Source organism: Phaseolus vulgaris, chromosome 7 (assembly GCF_000499845.2).
Source record: "Phaseolus vulgaris cultivar G19833 chromosome 7, P. vulgaris v2.0, whole genome shotgun sequence".
Classification (NCBI taxonomy): domain Eukaryota; kingdom Viridiplantae; phylum Streptophyta; class Magnoliopsida; order Fabales; family Fabaceae; genus Phaseolus; species Phaseolus vulgaris.
The window spans coordinates 17,598,768-17,616,669 of NC_023753.2; the positions used below are offsets into that span (position 1 = coordinate 17,598,768).

At 35.1% G+C, this 17,902-nt stretch overlaps 1 protein-coding gene across 1 annotated transcript in view; it reads left to right on the top strand.

Annotated features, from left to right (window-relative positions):
• The window catches only part of LOC137827867 (transcriptional adapter ADA2a), a 36,968-nt gene extending 21,055 nt beyond the window's left edge, over window positions 1-15,913 (top strand). Inside the window, exons 11-13 of the mRNA XM_068634222.1 lie at window positions 11,937-12,147; window positions 14,691-14,996; window positions 15,559-15,913. Coding sequence (XP_068490323.1) covers window positions 11,937-12,147; window positions 14,691-14,996; window positions 15,559-15,750 — 709 coding nt within the window. The 3' untranslated portion in view covers window positions 15,751-15,913. The remainder of the gene's footprint in view (window positions 1-11,936; window positions 12,148-14,690; window positions 14,997-15,558) is intronic.
• Window positions 15,914-17,902: the final 1,989 nt, after the last annotated feature.

Genomic DNA, 17,902 nt, shown 5'->3' on the forward strand with positions numbered 1-17,902 from the left:
AGGGTAACCAATTAATAAAGTTTGTTGCAGCTAGAATACCTTCAAAAATTTTATGGACTGTATTTTTGGAACAATGTGCTCTAGTTTGATCTAAGAGATTTCCATTTTTTTCTTTCAGCAATTTCATTTTGTTGGGGTGTTTTGATACAAGATTAATGAATTATGCTCTCTTTTTGACAAATTGGTGTAATGTCATGATCGAAATATTGTTTTTCATTTCCTGGCTAAGTCTCTTCATTGAAATGCCAAAGTAATTTCCAATCATCATGAATAAAATTGGAAAACCAAGCTTACTTCATACATGTGATTATAATGAAGAACTAATACTAAAGATGAACGTGCACATACAAAAGAAGAGTTGTAGTTCTCTGTTGCAGAAACTTCTATATAGATTAGAGAATTACAGAAACTGTTATGAAGGAAACGCAGAAAAGTCAGTTAGAACTAACAGTAAATAGAAAAAAGACATATCTCTAACACCCCTACAAGCTCAAGGTGGGTAAGATATATTTTGTAGATCAACCAGGGCGTGCTTGGATCTAACCAAAAGAAATCTTGTTGGAGATAAAGGCTTAGTAAGTATGTCTTCCCACTTATCATGGCCAACAATATGTTGAACAATCATTTGCTTGGAAAATGCTATCTTGAACGAAGAAAATATCAAGTTCCTTATGCTTTTAGCATGTAGAATGGGATTATGAGAAAGATTAACTACATTGAGATTGTCGCAATAAACAACTGGAACATAATGAGGGATAATAAGTTCACTAAGTAGTGTGTTAAATTCTTTAGGGAAGACATAAACATTAAGCTGGAATTAAATGTTCTTAAGACAACATGTGTGCTTTATTTATATTAAGAAAAATGAATCAATACAATAAAAAAAGAGATTTGATATCCTTTAATAACAAATATACTAGAATAAATAAAAATTTCCTAATAATACATAAATAATCTAGATATTCTTGATTTTATAGGATTAGCTATGTATTCCTATAATCATAACAATATTCCTAATTTTATAAGACTGGTTTCTTAATTCTACAATTATAACAGTCCCTCTCAAGTTGGAGCATATAGATCGTATCTGGCAAATATAACAATCTTCAGTCCTCTTAAAGAAATGGTGAATAGGTCAGCCAATTGTTAATTAGAGTTGATAAATCTAGTGGTGATGTCTCTAGACTCTAATTTTTCTCTTATGAAATGATAATCCACCTCAACATGTTTGGTCCTCTTATAAAAGATATGATTATAGGCAATATGTAATGTTGCCAGGGTTTTCTCATAAAAGGTACATTTGGAAACTTTCTTAAAATTTAAACTCTTTGAGGAGTTATTTTAGCCATATTAGCGTACAAGTGACTAATGCCATTACCCTATATTATGCTTTTGGACTTGACCTTGTCGCAAAATTTGGTTTCTTATTTTTCCATGATACAAAATTTCCTCAAACAAGAACACAATACCTTGAAGTGGAGCGTCCATTGATTGGTGTCCCTACCCAATTAGTATCAAAATACCAAATAATTTGAGTATTTCCTTTATTTTCATAAATGAGGCCTTTTCCAGGAGCCTTCTCAATATACTTTAGGATCCGTATGAAAGTATCCCAATGGTCTTAACAAGGAGAGTTTAAAAATTGACTTACTGCACTCCCTACAAAGGTGATGTATGAGTTAGCTTACCAACTAGCCTTTTGTATCTCCCAACATCAATATGAGATTCTCCTTGGTCAAGTACAAGTTTGACACTTGGATCCATTGATATGTCTACTAGCTTAGCATTTATCATCCCTGTTTTTTCTAGAATGTCGAGAGCATTTTTTTAGATATGACCAAACCATCCTTGGATTGTGTCACTTCTATTACTAAGGAAATACTTCAAGTGTCCAAGATCTTTTGTTTGAAACTTTTGAGCAAGATATTGTTTCAGTTGTACAATACAGGTACATCCTTAGGTGAATGGCAATAGAACCGAGAATGATCTACATCATTTTGTATCATTCCAAATTGTTGGATGAGAGTCTGAAAACGCTCAAATCATGTATGGGGTGAATGCTTGAGGCCATATAGGGACTTGCGTAGATGACTTATTGTATTAGATAACTTTTTCTTAGCAAAAAAATTCAGGAAGTTGTTCCATGTAGACTTCTTCATCAAGGTCATCATGTAGAAATGCATTTTTTATGGTAAGCTGAAAGAGTCCAATGCCGAATAGTTGTCTTAGATTTAAAAGTATAATATATTTCTACTATATTACAATAATGAGGCCATTGGATCTATCAATACATAAGCCTATTAGTTTTTTTAGGAAATGTAGAGAGATAATTCTAGGAAACAAATCCTGGTAATCATAGGATTGATTTTGAATACATAATCCTAGTATTAATAGGAAGATACTACTGTAATAAAGAATAAAATTATAGTAAGGATAAAATAAAATCTTCCTAACTACATAATGAGCAACATGGTTTTGACACTCCCCCTCAAACTGGTGAGTAAGTGTTCTCCATTCCCAACTTGGATATAGTTCCTTCAAAGTTAATGCAGTTCTACCATTTGGTGAGTATGTCTCCATTTTGATTTTGAGTGGACACATATGGGTTGCAAATCAAGCCATTGTCCAGCTTTTCCTTAATAAAATGTCTATCCACCACAATATGTTTAGTTATATCATGTTGGAGTGGGTTGTGGGCCATACTAATAGAAAATTGTTATCGCAATATAACCTCATAAGTTCATCCCACTTTAGCTTCAAGTCTTCCAATATAATCTTCAACCATAGAAGGTCACATAATCCTTGGGCCATTGCTCGAAATTCTACTTAGCATTTAATCTGCCTACCCCATTTTGTTTTTTGCTCTTCCAAGTCACTAGGTTTCCACCAAGGAAGGTGCGACATCCAGTAGTTAATCTCCTATCCACAACTGAGTTTGCATTCGTATATGCTTCAAGACTTACACTTTTGTTTCGTTTAAATAAAATCCCTCTTCATATAGTCCCTTTTAAATATTGAACAATTCTAAGAGCAGTTTGTAGAGTCTCCTTTGGTTGGTGCATAAATTGGCATACTATACTCATAACAAAAGCAATGTCTAGCCTAGTATGAGGTAAGTAAATAAGTCTGCCAACAAGTCTTTGATACATTTCTTTGTCCATTGCAATATCATCCTCTTCACTTCCCAACTAGTTGGTTTGTAGGCTGCCTTCTCCGTTTCTTTAAGCAAGTCAATAATATACTTTTGTTGAGATATGAAGATTCCTTTTTTGGAACTAGCCACTACAATTTCCAAATCTTCCTAATGTCTTAATCTCAAATTATGTGGCAAGGCATCAACTTAACATTTGTTGCTCCTTTTTGTCATCCCCAATTACTATGATATCATCAACATACACCAATAATATTGTTACTCCCCCTGAAACTGAAGATTTGATGAATAGAGTGTGATCCCCTTAACATTGTTTGTAACGCAAACTTGTTGAAAATCCCACATCAACTAGAGATTAGGACATTTCATAGTGTATAAGTGGGTGCAAACCTCACCTTATAAGCCGGTTTCGAGCCTATCTTAGCGATTATTTGTTGGGCTTATCAGGCCACCCGCTATCGGCCGTTATCGGACCACCCATAATATATAGTCTCATGCATGAGTTGGTAGCCTCGACGTGACGAGGGTGTGTTGGAGATCCCACATCGACTAGAGATTAGGACATTTCATAGTATTTTAGTGGGTGCAAACCTCACCTTATAAGCCGGTTTTATGAGGTTGAGTTAGGCTTAAAGTCCACTTCATAATACGTGTCATCCTTCGTGAATCTACCAAACCATGCTCTTGAGGATTGTTTCACCCCATACAAAGCCTTTCTTAACTTGCAACCAGTTCTAGTAGCAACTTGTCCTTCAACTCCATTTATATTTCTCCATCAAGGTCGTAGGAATGCCCTCTTCATATCGAATTGCTACAAATCCCAATCATTCTTCACATCAAATTTTCAAAGGATAGGAAATTTGGTAGATGGTAAAGTGGTTGTTAGGTGCATGTTTTGGTTCCCTTTCTAATGGCAATGGGAAGGTCTAGGTTTTGGTCTAGTTGTACTTCTGAATTTTCATAAACAAACTCATTAGAATTATCAGAATTTGTAGGATTAGAAATAGTTACCCCAAGTAATGATGCTAGGCTGGATTCTTGGACATGGACAAATTCTGAAATGGCTTTTTCTCTCCTTGAATAAACCATATTTTCCCCAAATTTTCCACCTTCACCAGGTTTAGATGCAGGTTTAGGTCCAAATTGTGGTGCAGATTCAAGTGGTTCAAGTACAGTTTCTATAGGTCTAGGAGGTCCAGATGCAGGTTCAAATGTTTTAGGTACAGTTTCTTAGGTTCGGGAGGTTCATGTGCAGGTTCAAATGTCATATTTTGGAGCTTAAGAGACTCATCTTCCTCTTATATTCTCCCCCTGAAGATGGGAATTCGTGAACTAGATCCCTTGTTCATTGAAGGTGACATCTCTTGACACAATATTTTGGATGGCGGGTGATAACATTTATATCCCTTTTTGTGGTTTAGTATCCTAAAAAAAACAGATTTGACACCCCTAGGATCTAGTTTTCCCTTTCCATTACTATGAACATGCACAAAGGATACACAACCAAAGATTCTAGGTTGCAGTTTATTTGTAGGGTCTAGGTATGGGTAGAATGAGAATAGGACTTTCATGAGACTCCTTGTCCTGAAATTTTAGAGGGTAATCTATTGATGAGATAAGTGACATTAAGAAGGGTTTCTCCCAAAATTTCTTAGGAACAGGATATTGAAAAAGTATAGCTCTAGTTTATTCTAAGTGCCTATTTTTCCTTTCACCAATCCCATTTTGTTGAGGTGTGTTAACACATGAAGACTCGTGGATTATCCCCACTTCTTGGCAAAAAGAGTTCAACTAAAGATTAAAGTAGTCCTTGATATTATCATATCTAATTCTCTTAATATTGACTCCAAATTGATTCTTAATCATTGTGACAAACTAAATAAAAACAAATTATTGGAGATCTCACGTCGACTAGGAATAAGGCCATATTATAATATGTAATTGGGGTACAATTCTCACCTTACAAGCTGATTTTGTGAGACTGAGTTAGATATAAACCAAACTTCTAAGGTGGTATAACCTATCCCAGTCAAGTTCTTTGAAAATATTATGTCACCGTTATTGGGCTTTGGTTAGACCACCAATAAATATTTAATCTCTTGCTCTAAATGTTCATTCTTTTGTGTGAGAGAGTATGCAGTAGATCCCACATCAACTAGGAATAAAGTCAAATTGTAAGATGAGTATGATTCAATCCTCACCTTACAAGTGCATCTTGTGCGGTTAAATTGGGCATAAATCCACTTACTAAGAGTTATAAACCATTTAACTCATGAGATGTTAGGGAAATTAGCAGGACCCTATACATCAGTATGAACAAGATAAAAAGGGACAAGACTCCCTTTATTGCTAATGGGAAAGTTGGCATCCTGGTGTTTAGCAAATTGACACACCTCATAGTAGAGACTCTCCACCTTTAAATTCTTAAACAAGGAAGGGAAAAGCAATTTTACAACTTGAAATGAAGGATGTCATAGCCAATAAGGCTATTGTTGATTAGGGTCCTCCATGTAATAAAGGTCATTCCACTCTCTAGCATGTTCAATCGTCCTCCTTGAGTTTTTGTCCCGTAAAATTCAAGAGTTGCTATGAAAAATCACATTACATGAAAGATCTTTTGTGATTTTTTGTACAAAAATAAAATCCTTGGACATTATTTGTCCCAAATAATATAGGGACATGAAGGACATTTTTTAAGGTTATGGATGGGCTTAATTGGACCTATCCTTGTCTTGCTGTAGTTATAAGATTTCCATCTACCGTTGAAATTTTCTTGTTGCTAGGACACGGAGAATATGTGGAGAACTATTTGGGTAATGGGGTCATATTATGAGTGGCTCCAGAGTCTAGTATCCAATAGTGAGAAAAATGTGTATCTGAAGTATTAAGACCAAAAGAAAATGGATACTCACCATAATATGTTAGAGAGCACATACTTGTGGGCTGGACATTCTACAATTCTCTAGAAGTCTGGTATCTATCCCCAAATTCCATTCATGATCTCAGCCATATTGGTGGATTATGTCGATATAAAGGCTGCAGTAGTGATCACAGTGGAGCAGCGATGAATGCTGCAACATGGTTCAAGGGGTGAAGGCTGCGTTTTAGGGTGTATAGACATTGTCTGAGACTCCCAAAAATCAAGAGCTCTGATACCATCTCAAATCCAGAAAGAATAATATATGAATCCACTATATTACAATAATGAGGCCATTGAACTTGTTGAATCTTAGCCCATAGTTTCTGTTATTATTTCCATCTATAAATAAACAACCCTATATTTATTTTACATAACGAAAATTAATCCTATATTTATTTTTCTATTCTTGATATGGTATCTCGAGCATAGGATTAGGGTTCAATTTTGTCCGGTGAACCCACTGTTCACCGGTGTTTTCCAGCCACCATTACCAATGCTCCATTGTTGTTGCCATCGATTGGGCCGGTGACACCATTGTTCAACTCTTCTTGCCAAGGCGACCACCGCGCGACAGAGATCCAGCAATCAAAGCTTCAACACACTCTAACGCGCATCCCTTTAATGTGTCATTGTCGCTGCGCGACGATGCTTTTGACACTATTTTCGGCGGTGATTACCATCGTCACAATCGTCATGTTGTCCTCTTTCTGGATCTGCCCTCGTCATCCTAATCGGAACTCATTTGATTTTTTATAGAATTTTTTTTTATTTTTTCTCTCCTCTTCATCTATGACTTCTTGCGCTACCACCATGCCTGATCTCTATTTATACTAATTATGTAACTCTTCATCTCTTCATTGACAATTGGATGGAACTAATTATGACACTTGGGTCTCATATTAAATTATGGTTTATGAGTCAAGGCTATGTTAATCATTTTACCCCGTGTGTTCGATGAGAATGAGGTTTTCCGTTGGTTGATAATTGATGCTCAATTATGCATTGTTATCAAATGTGCCCTTCAGTCATCTCGAAAACAATTTTTTTGTGCTTATGAGACGTGTTCAGAAGTTTGAGAACAAGGAAAATTAATATATACCAATTATACATTGTTATCCAATTTGATGTTTAATAATTTTATCTGTTCCCAAACTTCTGAACGCATCTCATGAGCACGAAAAATTTGTTTTAAAGATGAGTTAATGGTAGATTTGATAACAATACATAATTGAGCATCAATTTTCAACCAACGAAAATCTTATTTTCAGCAACATTGGGAACACCCAGGGTAAGATGATTAACATAATCTTGACTCTTAAACCATAATTTAATATCTGAGGCTAAGTGTCATAACTAGTTCCATCCAATTTTTCAATGGTTAGTATTACGAAGTGGACTTTTAAGCCTAACTCAACCCCATAAAACCGGCTCAATGGGGTGAGGTTTGCACTCACTTATATAAAATGAAAGGCTCTAATCTCTAGTCGATGTGGGATCTCCAACACACCCACCTCACGCCGAGACTACCAACTCGTGCGTGGGACTATATATTATGGGTGGTCCGATAGCGGCCCGATAGCGGGTGGCACGATAGGCCCAACACAAACACTCGCTTGGATAGGCTCGAAATGGCTCTGATACCATATTACGAAGTGGACTTTAAGCCTAACTCAACCCCATAAAACCGGCTCATAGGGTTGAGGTTTGCACCCACTTATATACAATGAAAGGCTCTAATCTCTAGTCGATGTGGAATCTCCAACACACCCTCCCTCACGCCGAGACTGCCAACTCGTGCGTGAGACTATATATTTTGGGTGGTCCGATAGCGGGTGGCACGATAGGCCCAACAGTTAGTATAAATAGATTAATTAAGCATAGTGGCAGTGGAAGAAGCCATAGATGAAAAGGAGAGAGAAAATAAAATAATCAAATGAGCTCTGATTAGGATGGTAGTTGCAATGATGGTAATGGCTGCCAGAAACAATATCAGACACATGACGGAAAGCAGCGATGATGCCAACACAAGGAGAAGCGCATCGAGCTCGGATCGTTGGGATCTCCGTGATGGTTGCCTAGCCAAGGCGAGTCGAATGATGGTGTCGACAGCGGTGACGTGGCTAGAAAACACCGGTGAACAATGGGTTCATCGAAAGGTATTGAACCTTAACCTTGTGCTCTAGATACCCTTAAGAATAAAGAAAATTAATATAGGATTAGTTTCCCTCTTATGTATGCTTCACACAAATTCTTTCTTTTAAGGGATACAATATTCTCAACCTTTTTATACCTGCCTTTTGTCTGCTTTTGTATCCATTCCAAAGTCTGTAGGTGATGACTTAGCTCATCCTGGTTGATTCAGGTAATACTTGATGAAATAAGTGTTTTTCAGACCAGGGGAACTTGGGAACTTATTCCTTTATCTTCTGGGAAATCTGTTTTTAGTTGCAGGTGGGTTTTTGCTATCAAAGTTGGTCCTTATGGTACTATTGATCATCTTGTGGCTAAAGGTTATACACAATTTTTTTCGTTTGGACTATGGTGATATGTTTTCTCTAGTGGCAAAGATGGCATTTGTTTGCTTATTCGTATCCATGACAACTCTTCAAAGATGGCCTCCTTATCAACCACATGTCAAAAATGTTTTTCTTAGTGGGGATTTGCAGGAAGAAATTTATATGGAGCAGTCTCTTGATTTTGTTGCTTAGGGAGAGTCTTTTGGATTGGTATGTCATCTTCGCAAAATATAGAAGTACAAAAGATTAGTTGGAAAATTGAATTATCTTACTGTTTCTTGTCCTGATACTCCATTTTCAATTAGTGTGGTGAGTCAATTCCTCCACGTGTTAATCATTGGAATGTAATTATTTGTATATTGAAGTATATTAAAGGTTCTTCTAGAAAAGGTTTGTTATATGGTTACAATAATTATAATAGAAGATCCACTTTCGGATATTGTGTTTCTATTAGTGATAATTTGATTTCTTGGAAGAGTAAGAAACAAAATGTTGTGGCAATATCTAGTGCTAAAGTAGAATATAGAGTTATGGCCTAAGCTACTTGTGAGCTTATTTGGTTTAAATTGTTACTTAAAGAATTGCAATTTGGAGAAGTCATTCACACTCATGTAATAATCAGGTTGCCCTTCATATTAACTCCAATCTCGTCTTTCATGAAAGGACCAAACATTGCGATTGATTGTCATTTCATTCAAGAAAAGATTGTATTTGGAGACATCAAGACTAAGTTTGTTAATTTGAATGATGAGTTAGCAGATATTTTCACGAAATCTTTGTGCTGACCTAGAATTGATTATATTTATAACAAGCTTGGTTACATACTATTTATATGCACCAGCTTAAGGGGGAGTGTTGAATGTAACCAGCTTAGCCCATAATTTATGTTATTCTATTATTATTTTCATTTATAAATAAACAACCCTATGTGTGTATTTTATACAAGAAAAATTAATACACGAACCTGTTGGTTATTTTAGGAAATATAGAGAGCCAATTCTGTGAAAACAAATCTCGTAATTATGAGATTGATTTTAAATACATAGTCTTAGTATTGATAGCAAGATACTACTATAATAAAGAATAAAATTAGAGCAAGGATGAAATAAAATCTTCTCGTAATGAGCAACATCGTTTTGACAAGTTGCAATGGAAAAGGGAAGTTGAATAGATGTTATTTCGGAAACAAGAGAGAAAGTGTCAGTATAATTTTTCTTATAGATTTGTGTGTATTCTTTGCCAACCACTCGAGCTTTATAGTGATCAATGTTACCGTTAGATCCTGTTTTAAGAGTATGCAACTATCGACACCTAACAATTGATTTGCCAGCTAGAAGAGGAACCAACTCTCAAATACCACTACTTTGAAGGGCACACATCTCATCAATCATCGCTTGTCATCACTCTGGGTGAGATAAAACTTTACTTGGAGACTTAGAAACTAGAATAGAAGATAATGAGGACAAACAAGTCTATTAAGGTTCGTGTAATGGAGAGAAAGGTTACGGTAGAACGTATAACTTTTTTATTAGTAATGGGCCAATCATTTTTAGATGTGAATAGATCTAGTTGGGAAGATGGTATCGAGGAAGAATAAGACATAGCCTCCACTTTATCATTATTCGTCAAAGATGGGTCTTGTACTGGAATATCAACTAACTGTGAACAACATTGATTTGTTTGAAAGTGTGCAGGAGAAACATCTTGAGTTATGGCAAAGTTATCTTGTAGTCATGAAGGAAGATTGATGGTAGTGGGAAAGCAATTACTTGTGTTGTCATTAGAATGAACAATTGTATAATATGGAACAAGCTCAAAGAAAGACGTCAATAGACATAAAATACCAATGAAGATCAAGAGAGAAATATTAATCCCCTTTTTGAGAGCTATGATATCCCACAAAGACATATTTGAATGGCTCAGGAGAAAAAATTTCTTGATCAGGTGTGAAGTTATGTATAAAACATGTGGTACCAAAAACATGTGGAGGAAGTATGTAGAGGGGAATGAGGTAAAAGGGCAAAGTGGGATACCCGATCATCAAGGACAAATGGTGGTATTCAATTAATGAGATAACATGCTACAAGGATAGTATCTCCTGAAAAGGGTGAGGAAGATGACTCTGAAGAAGTGTCCGAGTAGTTTCAATAAGATGTATTTTGTTGAGAAGTATGAGGATATGAAGTTTGATGAAGAATACCATTAAATGTCATGAACTTGTGAAATTGGTTAGATAGATATTCACGAGCACTGTCACTACGAAAAGCACGTATGGATATACCAAATTGTGTTTTGATTCCATTAAGAAACATTTGAAATATAGATTCTTCATTAACCAAGTTCAAGTACATCTAAAATAATTATCAATATAGGTAACAAAATATTTAAAACCAAAAGCAGTATCAACATGGGATTAGGTGTTTTTTAGTGAAGGTGAGGATAATATCATGAGATTGAATTAATCAGGTAACAAATAGTAAATTAAAATGGCTATTAGGGACATAAAGAACAAAGTCAACTATAATGGATGAGAGGGGCTGGGTAGTACCAATGCTGCAAGCTTGTGTTTGTGAACCATTGGTAGCAGTTATACAAGGCAAATTGGCACAAGTAAAGGAGGAGAAAAGAAAACAATTAGCAAATATATGATCAGTTGCTCTAGGGACCAAGAGAATGAGATTGAGAGATACAAGCAGATGAAATACCAATGTCTGCCACCGAGGTAGTGTTACTAGTGGATAGGCATGTTGCACACCATTTGATAGTCTTTAAATGTTGTTGGAGATGCTTGGGCAATATTGTGTGGATGAGGGGGTTCCCCATCCAACTTCCAACACCTATCAATTGTATATCCAATGTGGTGGCAATGTTCGCATTTTAGATGAAGTTTCTAGAATTATTACTTTGTGATACCAAGGCAGTGTTTTCACCTTTAAATTAAATATGTGTCTCCGTGTTTATTTTCTGAAGAATACAAAAGAGTGTAGATGATGCGAAAGTCATAGTAGGATTTTTAGTTATCCCAAAGTCTGGTCACAGGTAGCAGCATACTCTTGTGGCAAGCAATACAGGCCCAAGGTCATAAAGAACATACTATGGTTCTTAGGTTCCTTCTTCACTTTTGCTGATGATGGCATCAACAAGTTCTTCGCTTGGCACAAAACTGGTTTTTCTTCAACCAAACCTTTTACTTGAAGCAATCCACTAAAAGGTAGTTTGAAAAATGAGAATTTGGGGTTCAAAATCAGTTTGATTAATTTGGCTTTTCTAAAATGGTTTATATTGATGGTTTGGTTTAACAGAACTGCTTTTTCTGAACACCCCTACATAAGAATGATATTCTGTGCAGGTTAGATGAACGGAAGCGAAGAAAGCATTTTATTCTTGAAAGGGAGTTACTTTATCCTGATCCTTTTGAGAAATCCCTCTTGCCTGAAGAGCTTCAAATTTGTCAACATTACAAGGTCTTCATGCGGTTTCACTCAAAGGAAGAGCATCAGGATTTTCTAAAAAATATAATTGAAGAACACAGGCTTGTCAAAAGAATACAGGATTTACAGGTATTACATTCTTCTACACGTTATGATGGTCTCACCATCTTTATCTAGAGATATTGTAGTTACTTTCTTTTCTAGTGGTATATCCCTAAAATGAATTTGAGTGAAAGCAATTTTAATGCATAGATATCCTTTTACTTTAATATATAGTTTTATCCCTCGGTCTTCCGTTAATTCAATACTTACCACCTTGATGTTCAAAATGATGAGATTTGACATTTCTCATACAAAAACTGTTCTAAAGTGAGGACTGATAAAGTATAACTATGCTAGCTCTTGTAAGCACTTAGTAATGTAAGTGCCTAGTCAGCATTTGATGTTACTAACTGAAGTCAGTTATGCTGAGCTGTCAGTTGGTTAGATCTGTAGTTCAGTTAGCTATTGTCTAGTTAGCAAAGCTTGCAGAGCAAGCTAGTACTCTTTTGTATAAACACCAACATATGTTCTTCAAATAGTAATGAAACACAATCTCCAATATGTTATCATCACACGACCTGATATTGACCAAAGTCAAGTGAAAACGTAACGTAGATATCTAAAGGGTACTCTTGATTTTGGTCTGCTTCTTTACCCAACAACTTCTCATACTTCCTTTACACTGCATGCTTACTGTGATGACCAACGGTCCACCTCAGGGGCATGTATCTGTCTTGTTTCAAATTAATTTCATGTTGATCTAATATGCAAACACCGGTAGCTCACTCTAATGTTGAAACTGAGCTTAGAAGCCTGGCAGCTGTAGCTACACAAATACACTAGGTGCAATCTTTGTTATCTGAACTTAAAGTCAGTCATCAACTCCTATCATTTATTGTGAAAATCAAATGATAGTAGTTTTCGGTTGTAAATAGCATGTTATTTGGATAAAAATATTCTCAATATCTTTATATTAATAAGGAAAAAATATCTTCAAAATCTTCCTTCAACATATTTTTATTTCTTTATTTTAAAGGTTTTAATTATTACAAACAGAGGTGATGAAAATGTAATTGGTGTGATTGTTATTAAAAAAATAATTTTCTAGAAGAGGTCATCACATTTGTGGATCCCAAAACTTGATCACGAACTATGAAATACTTTTCTAGAAATCCATATAAAGAGCCATCAACACAGAAAGTCTGGTGTTGTTCTAATTCTTGAGCAGGAGTAGAAGCGGAAGGCAACAATTCATTAAAGTCATGTAGGAGATCATAAACTTTGCCCAAATATTCAACCAGAAAACCATCCCAATGTCTGGGAGCAACGACTTTCAAGAGATTTTGACAAACACTAAAGAGACATTGAGTGTTATTTTTTGTGTAAAGTAGTCGAGTCGAGCCTGTTCCCAAACGCTAGAACATGTTTCATGAGCACAAAATATTTGTCTGAGTAAAAGATTGATAGTCGAATTGAAGATGCTGCAGGATTTATGATGAACCTAAGATCAGTTAGGGCGATCTTTTTCATCACTAGAGGCTGCCATTAGAGTTAGTCAACATAATTTTGGCCCTTAAGCCAAAACTTAAGATAAAAAAGCCCAAGTATCATAATTGGTTTCGTCTAACGTGTTAATGGGGAGGGGAGCATTGATGTAATTAGTAAAAATGGAAGAATAGGACCGAGCACCACTAGGGGAAGTTATGGTTCACTGGAGGAGAGAGAAAACATCCCCAAATAGGTGAGGAACGTCAAATGAGCTCCAATCACAAAAGTAAAACCAGATCGGTAACAAGGACAACACGGCCGGAAGGAGGTCGGACATGCCACCATGCATAGTGGTCGGCAAAGCTAGGAGGTTAAGTATGCGTCTGAAGATGATGAGCGTGAGGGCATATCGCTACTCTGTTGGATGCAGGACTAGTAGTGCAGTGATCGTTTGGCAAAGGTGAACTGGACGGTGGTGGTGATGCAATAGCAATGGCAGAAACAGTGAAAAGACAGAAAAGAGCCAAAGGAGTGGCGAAGGAGGCCAGAAATCGGAATGAGACTTAATTTCCAAAAAAATATTTACACCAATGAACATATGGTCCACTGAAAATGCACAAATTTAATTTAGGCTCTAAATATCATGTTCAGATATATGATGAAGAGTCAAATAATAATCTATGTTGATTACAGTATACGAACATTACATACATATATATGTGTGTATATATATATATATATATATATATATATATATATGTCTCAAATACAAAAAAAATACAAAGAGATGGGCTAAGTCCTATGTATTTGATTACATTTAACAATATTCATTCACATTATGGAAGGTTAAAATTCAAGAAACCTCTATTGGTCATATGCAGTAAAGCACTCACTAGCACTACTCCCTACTCGTCAACTGGGATTTCTGCACATGCATGAGAGGGGTAATATGGACTACGATACATGTTTTGGTTAATTTAGGGAGCTGTGTTGATGGAGTTCCAAAGAATGAGTGGTTTTCTGCTCGTGACTTAGAATGGGAGATGTTTCCAGATTTTTAGCCTTGATCGAATTATACTAATTTTGGTTAAAGACTTAAAGTGTTGTACTATGATGTCATTTCCATTTGAAATATCATGTAGGAAGCTCGAATTGCTGGCTGTGTAACTGCTGGTGATGCTTATCGATTTATCAAAGAAAAGAGGACAAAGGAAGCTGAATCAAGTTCCTGTAAAGAAAGTGGTCATATTGGAACAAGTGGTAAGACATTACAGAGGCCAAATAATCTCAAAGGAGAACTTGACATTAGCCCACGGGGTCTTCAAAAGGGGACTGCAGCTTTACATGCGGATTCCAATGATTCATCTACTGCCATACAAGCCATCACAAGGTCGCTAGAAGAGTGGGATATTAGCGCATTTGCAGGGGCTGAATTTCTATCTGAATCGGTGAGAATTCTCTCCTTGTATGATAGCATTTCATTTCTCTATTTAAGTTACTGTTCCGTTTCTTTCAGCATCCATTGGTTTTTTATTTTTACAATTTTGACAGAACTGTAATTTTGATCCCTTTTAATTCTTGATATGTGATTTTAGTCTCTATATTTTTTCATCATTTTTGTTTTCATATTTTAGAACATTCACAATTTTGATCCAATCCTCTATTTTGAACGTATTTTATTTCTTTTATTATATTCTAATTAAACTCTAGACCTCGTATATTTCTTTAAGATAAGATCAAGATATAATTTAATTAAACTGTTAAAGATAAAAGAAATAAAAGTATGCAAAATTGTGGATTGGACTAAAATTACGAATTTTCTAAAATCTGTTAGATGGAAATCATGGAGAAAAATATTAGGAGGACAGAAACTTCTGATGAAGGATTAAAAGGGTATCAAAATTGCATTTATATTGATGAAGGAGTGGTAAAACGAATTAGTCTGTCATCCTTAGTGGTCAGAAAGTAGTCTTCCATCTTATTGGTTTTCTGAAAATGATTAACGCGCAGGAAAAAAAGCTTTGTAATGAGATCAGAATACTACCGTCACACTATCTTAACATGCAGCAGACCATGTCATTAGAAATTTCGAAGGGTAGTGTGACCAAGAAATCTGATGCACACAAATTCTTCAAGGTAGAGCCAAGCAAGGTTGACAGAGTCTATGATATGCTTGTGCAAAAAGGAATTCTGCAAACATAGTCAAATGCAATGTAATGAATATGTGGCTGGCTATTTTTTTACATTTTTCTTCCTTTACTCCCTTGACTAATTAAGAAATAACTAGATAATGACCCTGAGATGTGCGGAAAATAAATGAATATAAGAGTTTTGTGCCTATTTTTTCAGAAGATAGCACATCCAATCTTGAGTCATCTGTTCATTAGCGGTCATATGCTACAGTTTTACATTTCATTAAACAATTTTGTGAAATCTGCTAAAATAAAATGAAAATGAAAATATTAACAGAGATTATGAATTTTTATATTAGAGACTTTCAATTAAATGATGTAAGTTAGATTTCACTATTCACAGTAACGCACCACACCTCCATGCCTCCGTAGTTTTTTCTCCAACGAGCCTTCATTCCGTCATTGCCAACGTGTATTGTCGTCTAAGAGGTAACTTACCCCTTGTTGTTTGCTTATACATTTTCAATTCGAAATAAGTTAACGGACGATTTTCTGAGAAGTTCCGGAAAGGAAATAGTTGCAGGTTGAGTTGTAGAAAACAAAACTCTTTGGTCAAGGGTTATTGTTGTGTTTGTATAACACCCTTGTTCCTAGGGTCATGTATTGTAATTCATACTTTCTACCCTCATAATCTGTTGGATTTAAAGTGAATGTTTACCATATCAAATTGATCATTAGAATTTGGTATCAGTTAGGTTGGGTTGAAACCAACAGAGAATTAGAAAACCGTCTGGACTCTATGAAAAGACTTTGGCAGACTCTCAAAAATCCAAAAAACAAAGACACTGCCGACTTCATAGCATGCCATTGAGGGATTAGTTTCTTCTATGGCACCTTTGAGTTTGAGGAAGCAAATTTTGGTGCCACCACCTGCAATTCAAGACTCTGAAATCTTCTTCAATGGCTTGTGACTAAAACTCGTTCATTGTTGTTGTTTTGATGTAATTCCAATATAGATTTGTCTAATGCTATAGAAATAATAGTATAGAAATGGTTAGATAACACCAAGTCATCTTCCAACGAATTCAATAGTGAAATCGATAAATTAGTGTTTAAAATTTATTTGCAGGTAAGAAAAGTTAGAAATAACAATAAAGATAAAAAAAAAAGAATTGAGATTGTTTAACATAAAATATAAAAGAGATTAAAACAATTAATAAAACTAGTTGATCCCAAGTTCTTTCGTCATTGAATTCTTCATAGGTTCTCTAAAGATGTGTCATTGAATTCTTCATTGAATTCTTTTCTCAATCTTCCATACGTCAATTTGATTCAACTTGAAACTCACCAATAAAACATGTGTTACTGGTTTAATCGGTATCCACTTTGTTCCATGTGTATACTCTATATGAATGTTTATCTTCCTCTCTCTTGAATCATGCACCCAAGAAATTAATTAGAACAATACGAACCAATTAAGAAACCAAAGTTTAAGATAAGAAAGATTCTCAATTAATCATGTGTTCAAGTACAACCTCTCACAAAAAACAGTTATCCAGGAGATTAGAAGATAAAAAGAACTGCTATAGAGAATTGGAAAAAAAAAACAACTTTTATTGATCAAAACCTGAGAACTCAATGGGGAATTACAGATGAATGAACCAAAAAGATTTAGTCTTCCGTGCAGAGGAAAAACAAAAGAAGAAAAGAAATTAAGAAAATCCTGTGAAGCTTCCTCTCTTCTCCTTGAGGCTTGTGTCTTTTTATAGGTTTTTCTGCTCCAATTATCTTGAGAAAATATTTTGGTTTATAATTTTGTTAATAGTTTCTCAATTTCTAACTTTCCAAAACTCTCGGATTTTTTTTCCTTGTATTTTGAAAAAAAAAAATGTTTTCAATTCTGTTTCTGACACATTGTATGTTTTATTGGACTTTTGCATATTTTGCTCATTTACAAAGGTAGACTCTTCCTTCAGACAGTCTAATATAAAAAACACACAAAAAAAAATTAAGACCCGAATAAACTCAATTATATGAATCTGAATTAAAACAATGAATTTATTCATTATTATAATTTAATAATCTACTAAGTGTAAATAAAATTATACTCATAGTTCATCTACTAGATTTGTCCATTTGCACCTCATTTATAGATTTTGTGAGTTTGGGGGTCGAGATATTAAGAGATAATATATAAAATATTATCTATAATCCAATCAACT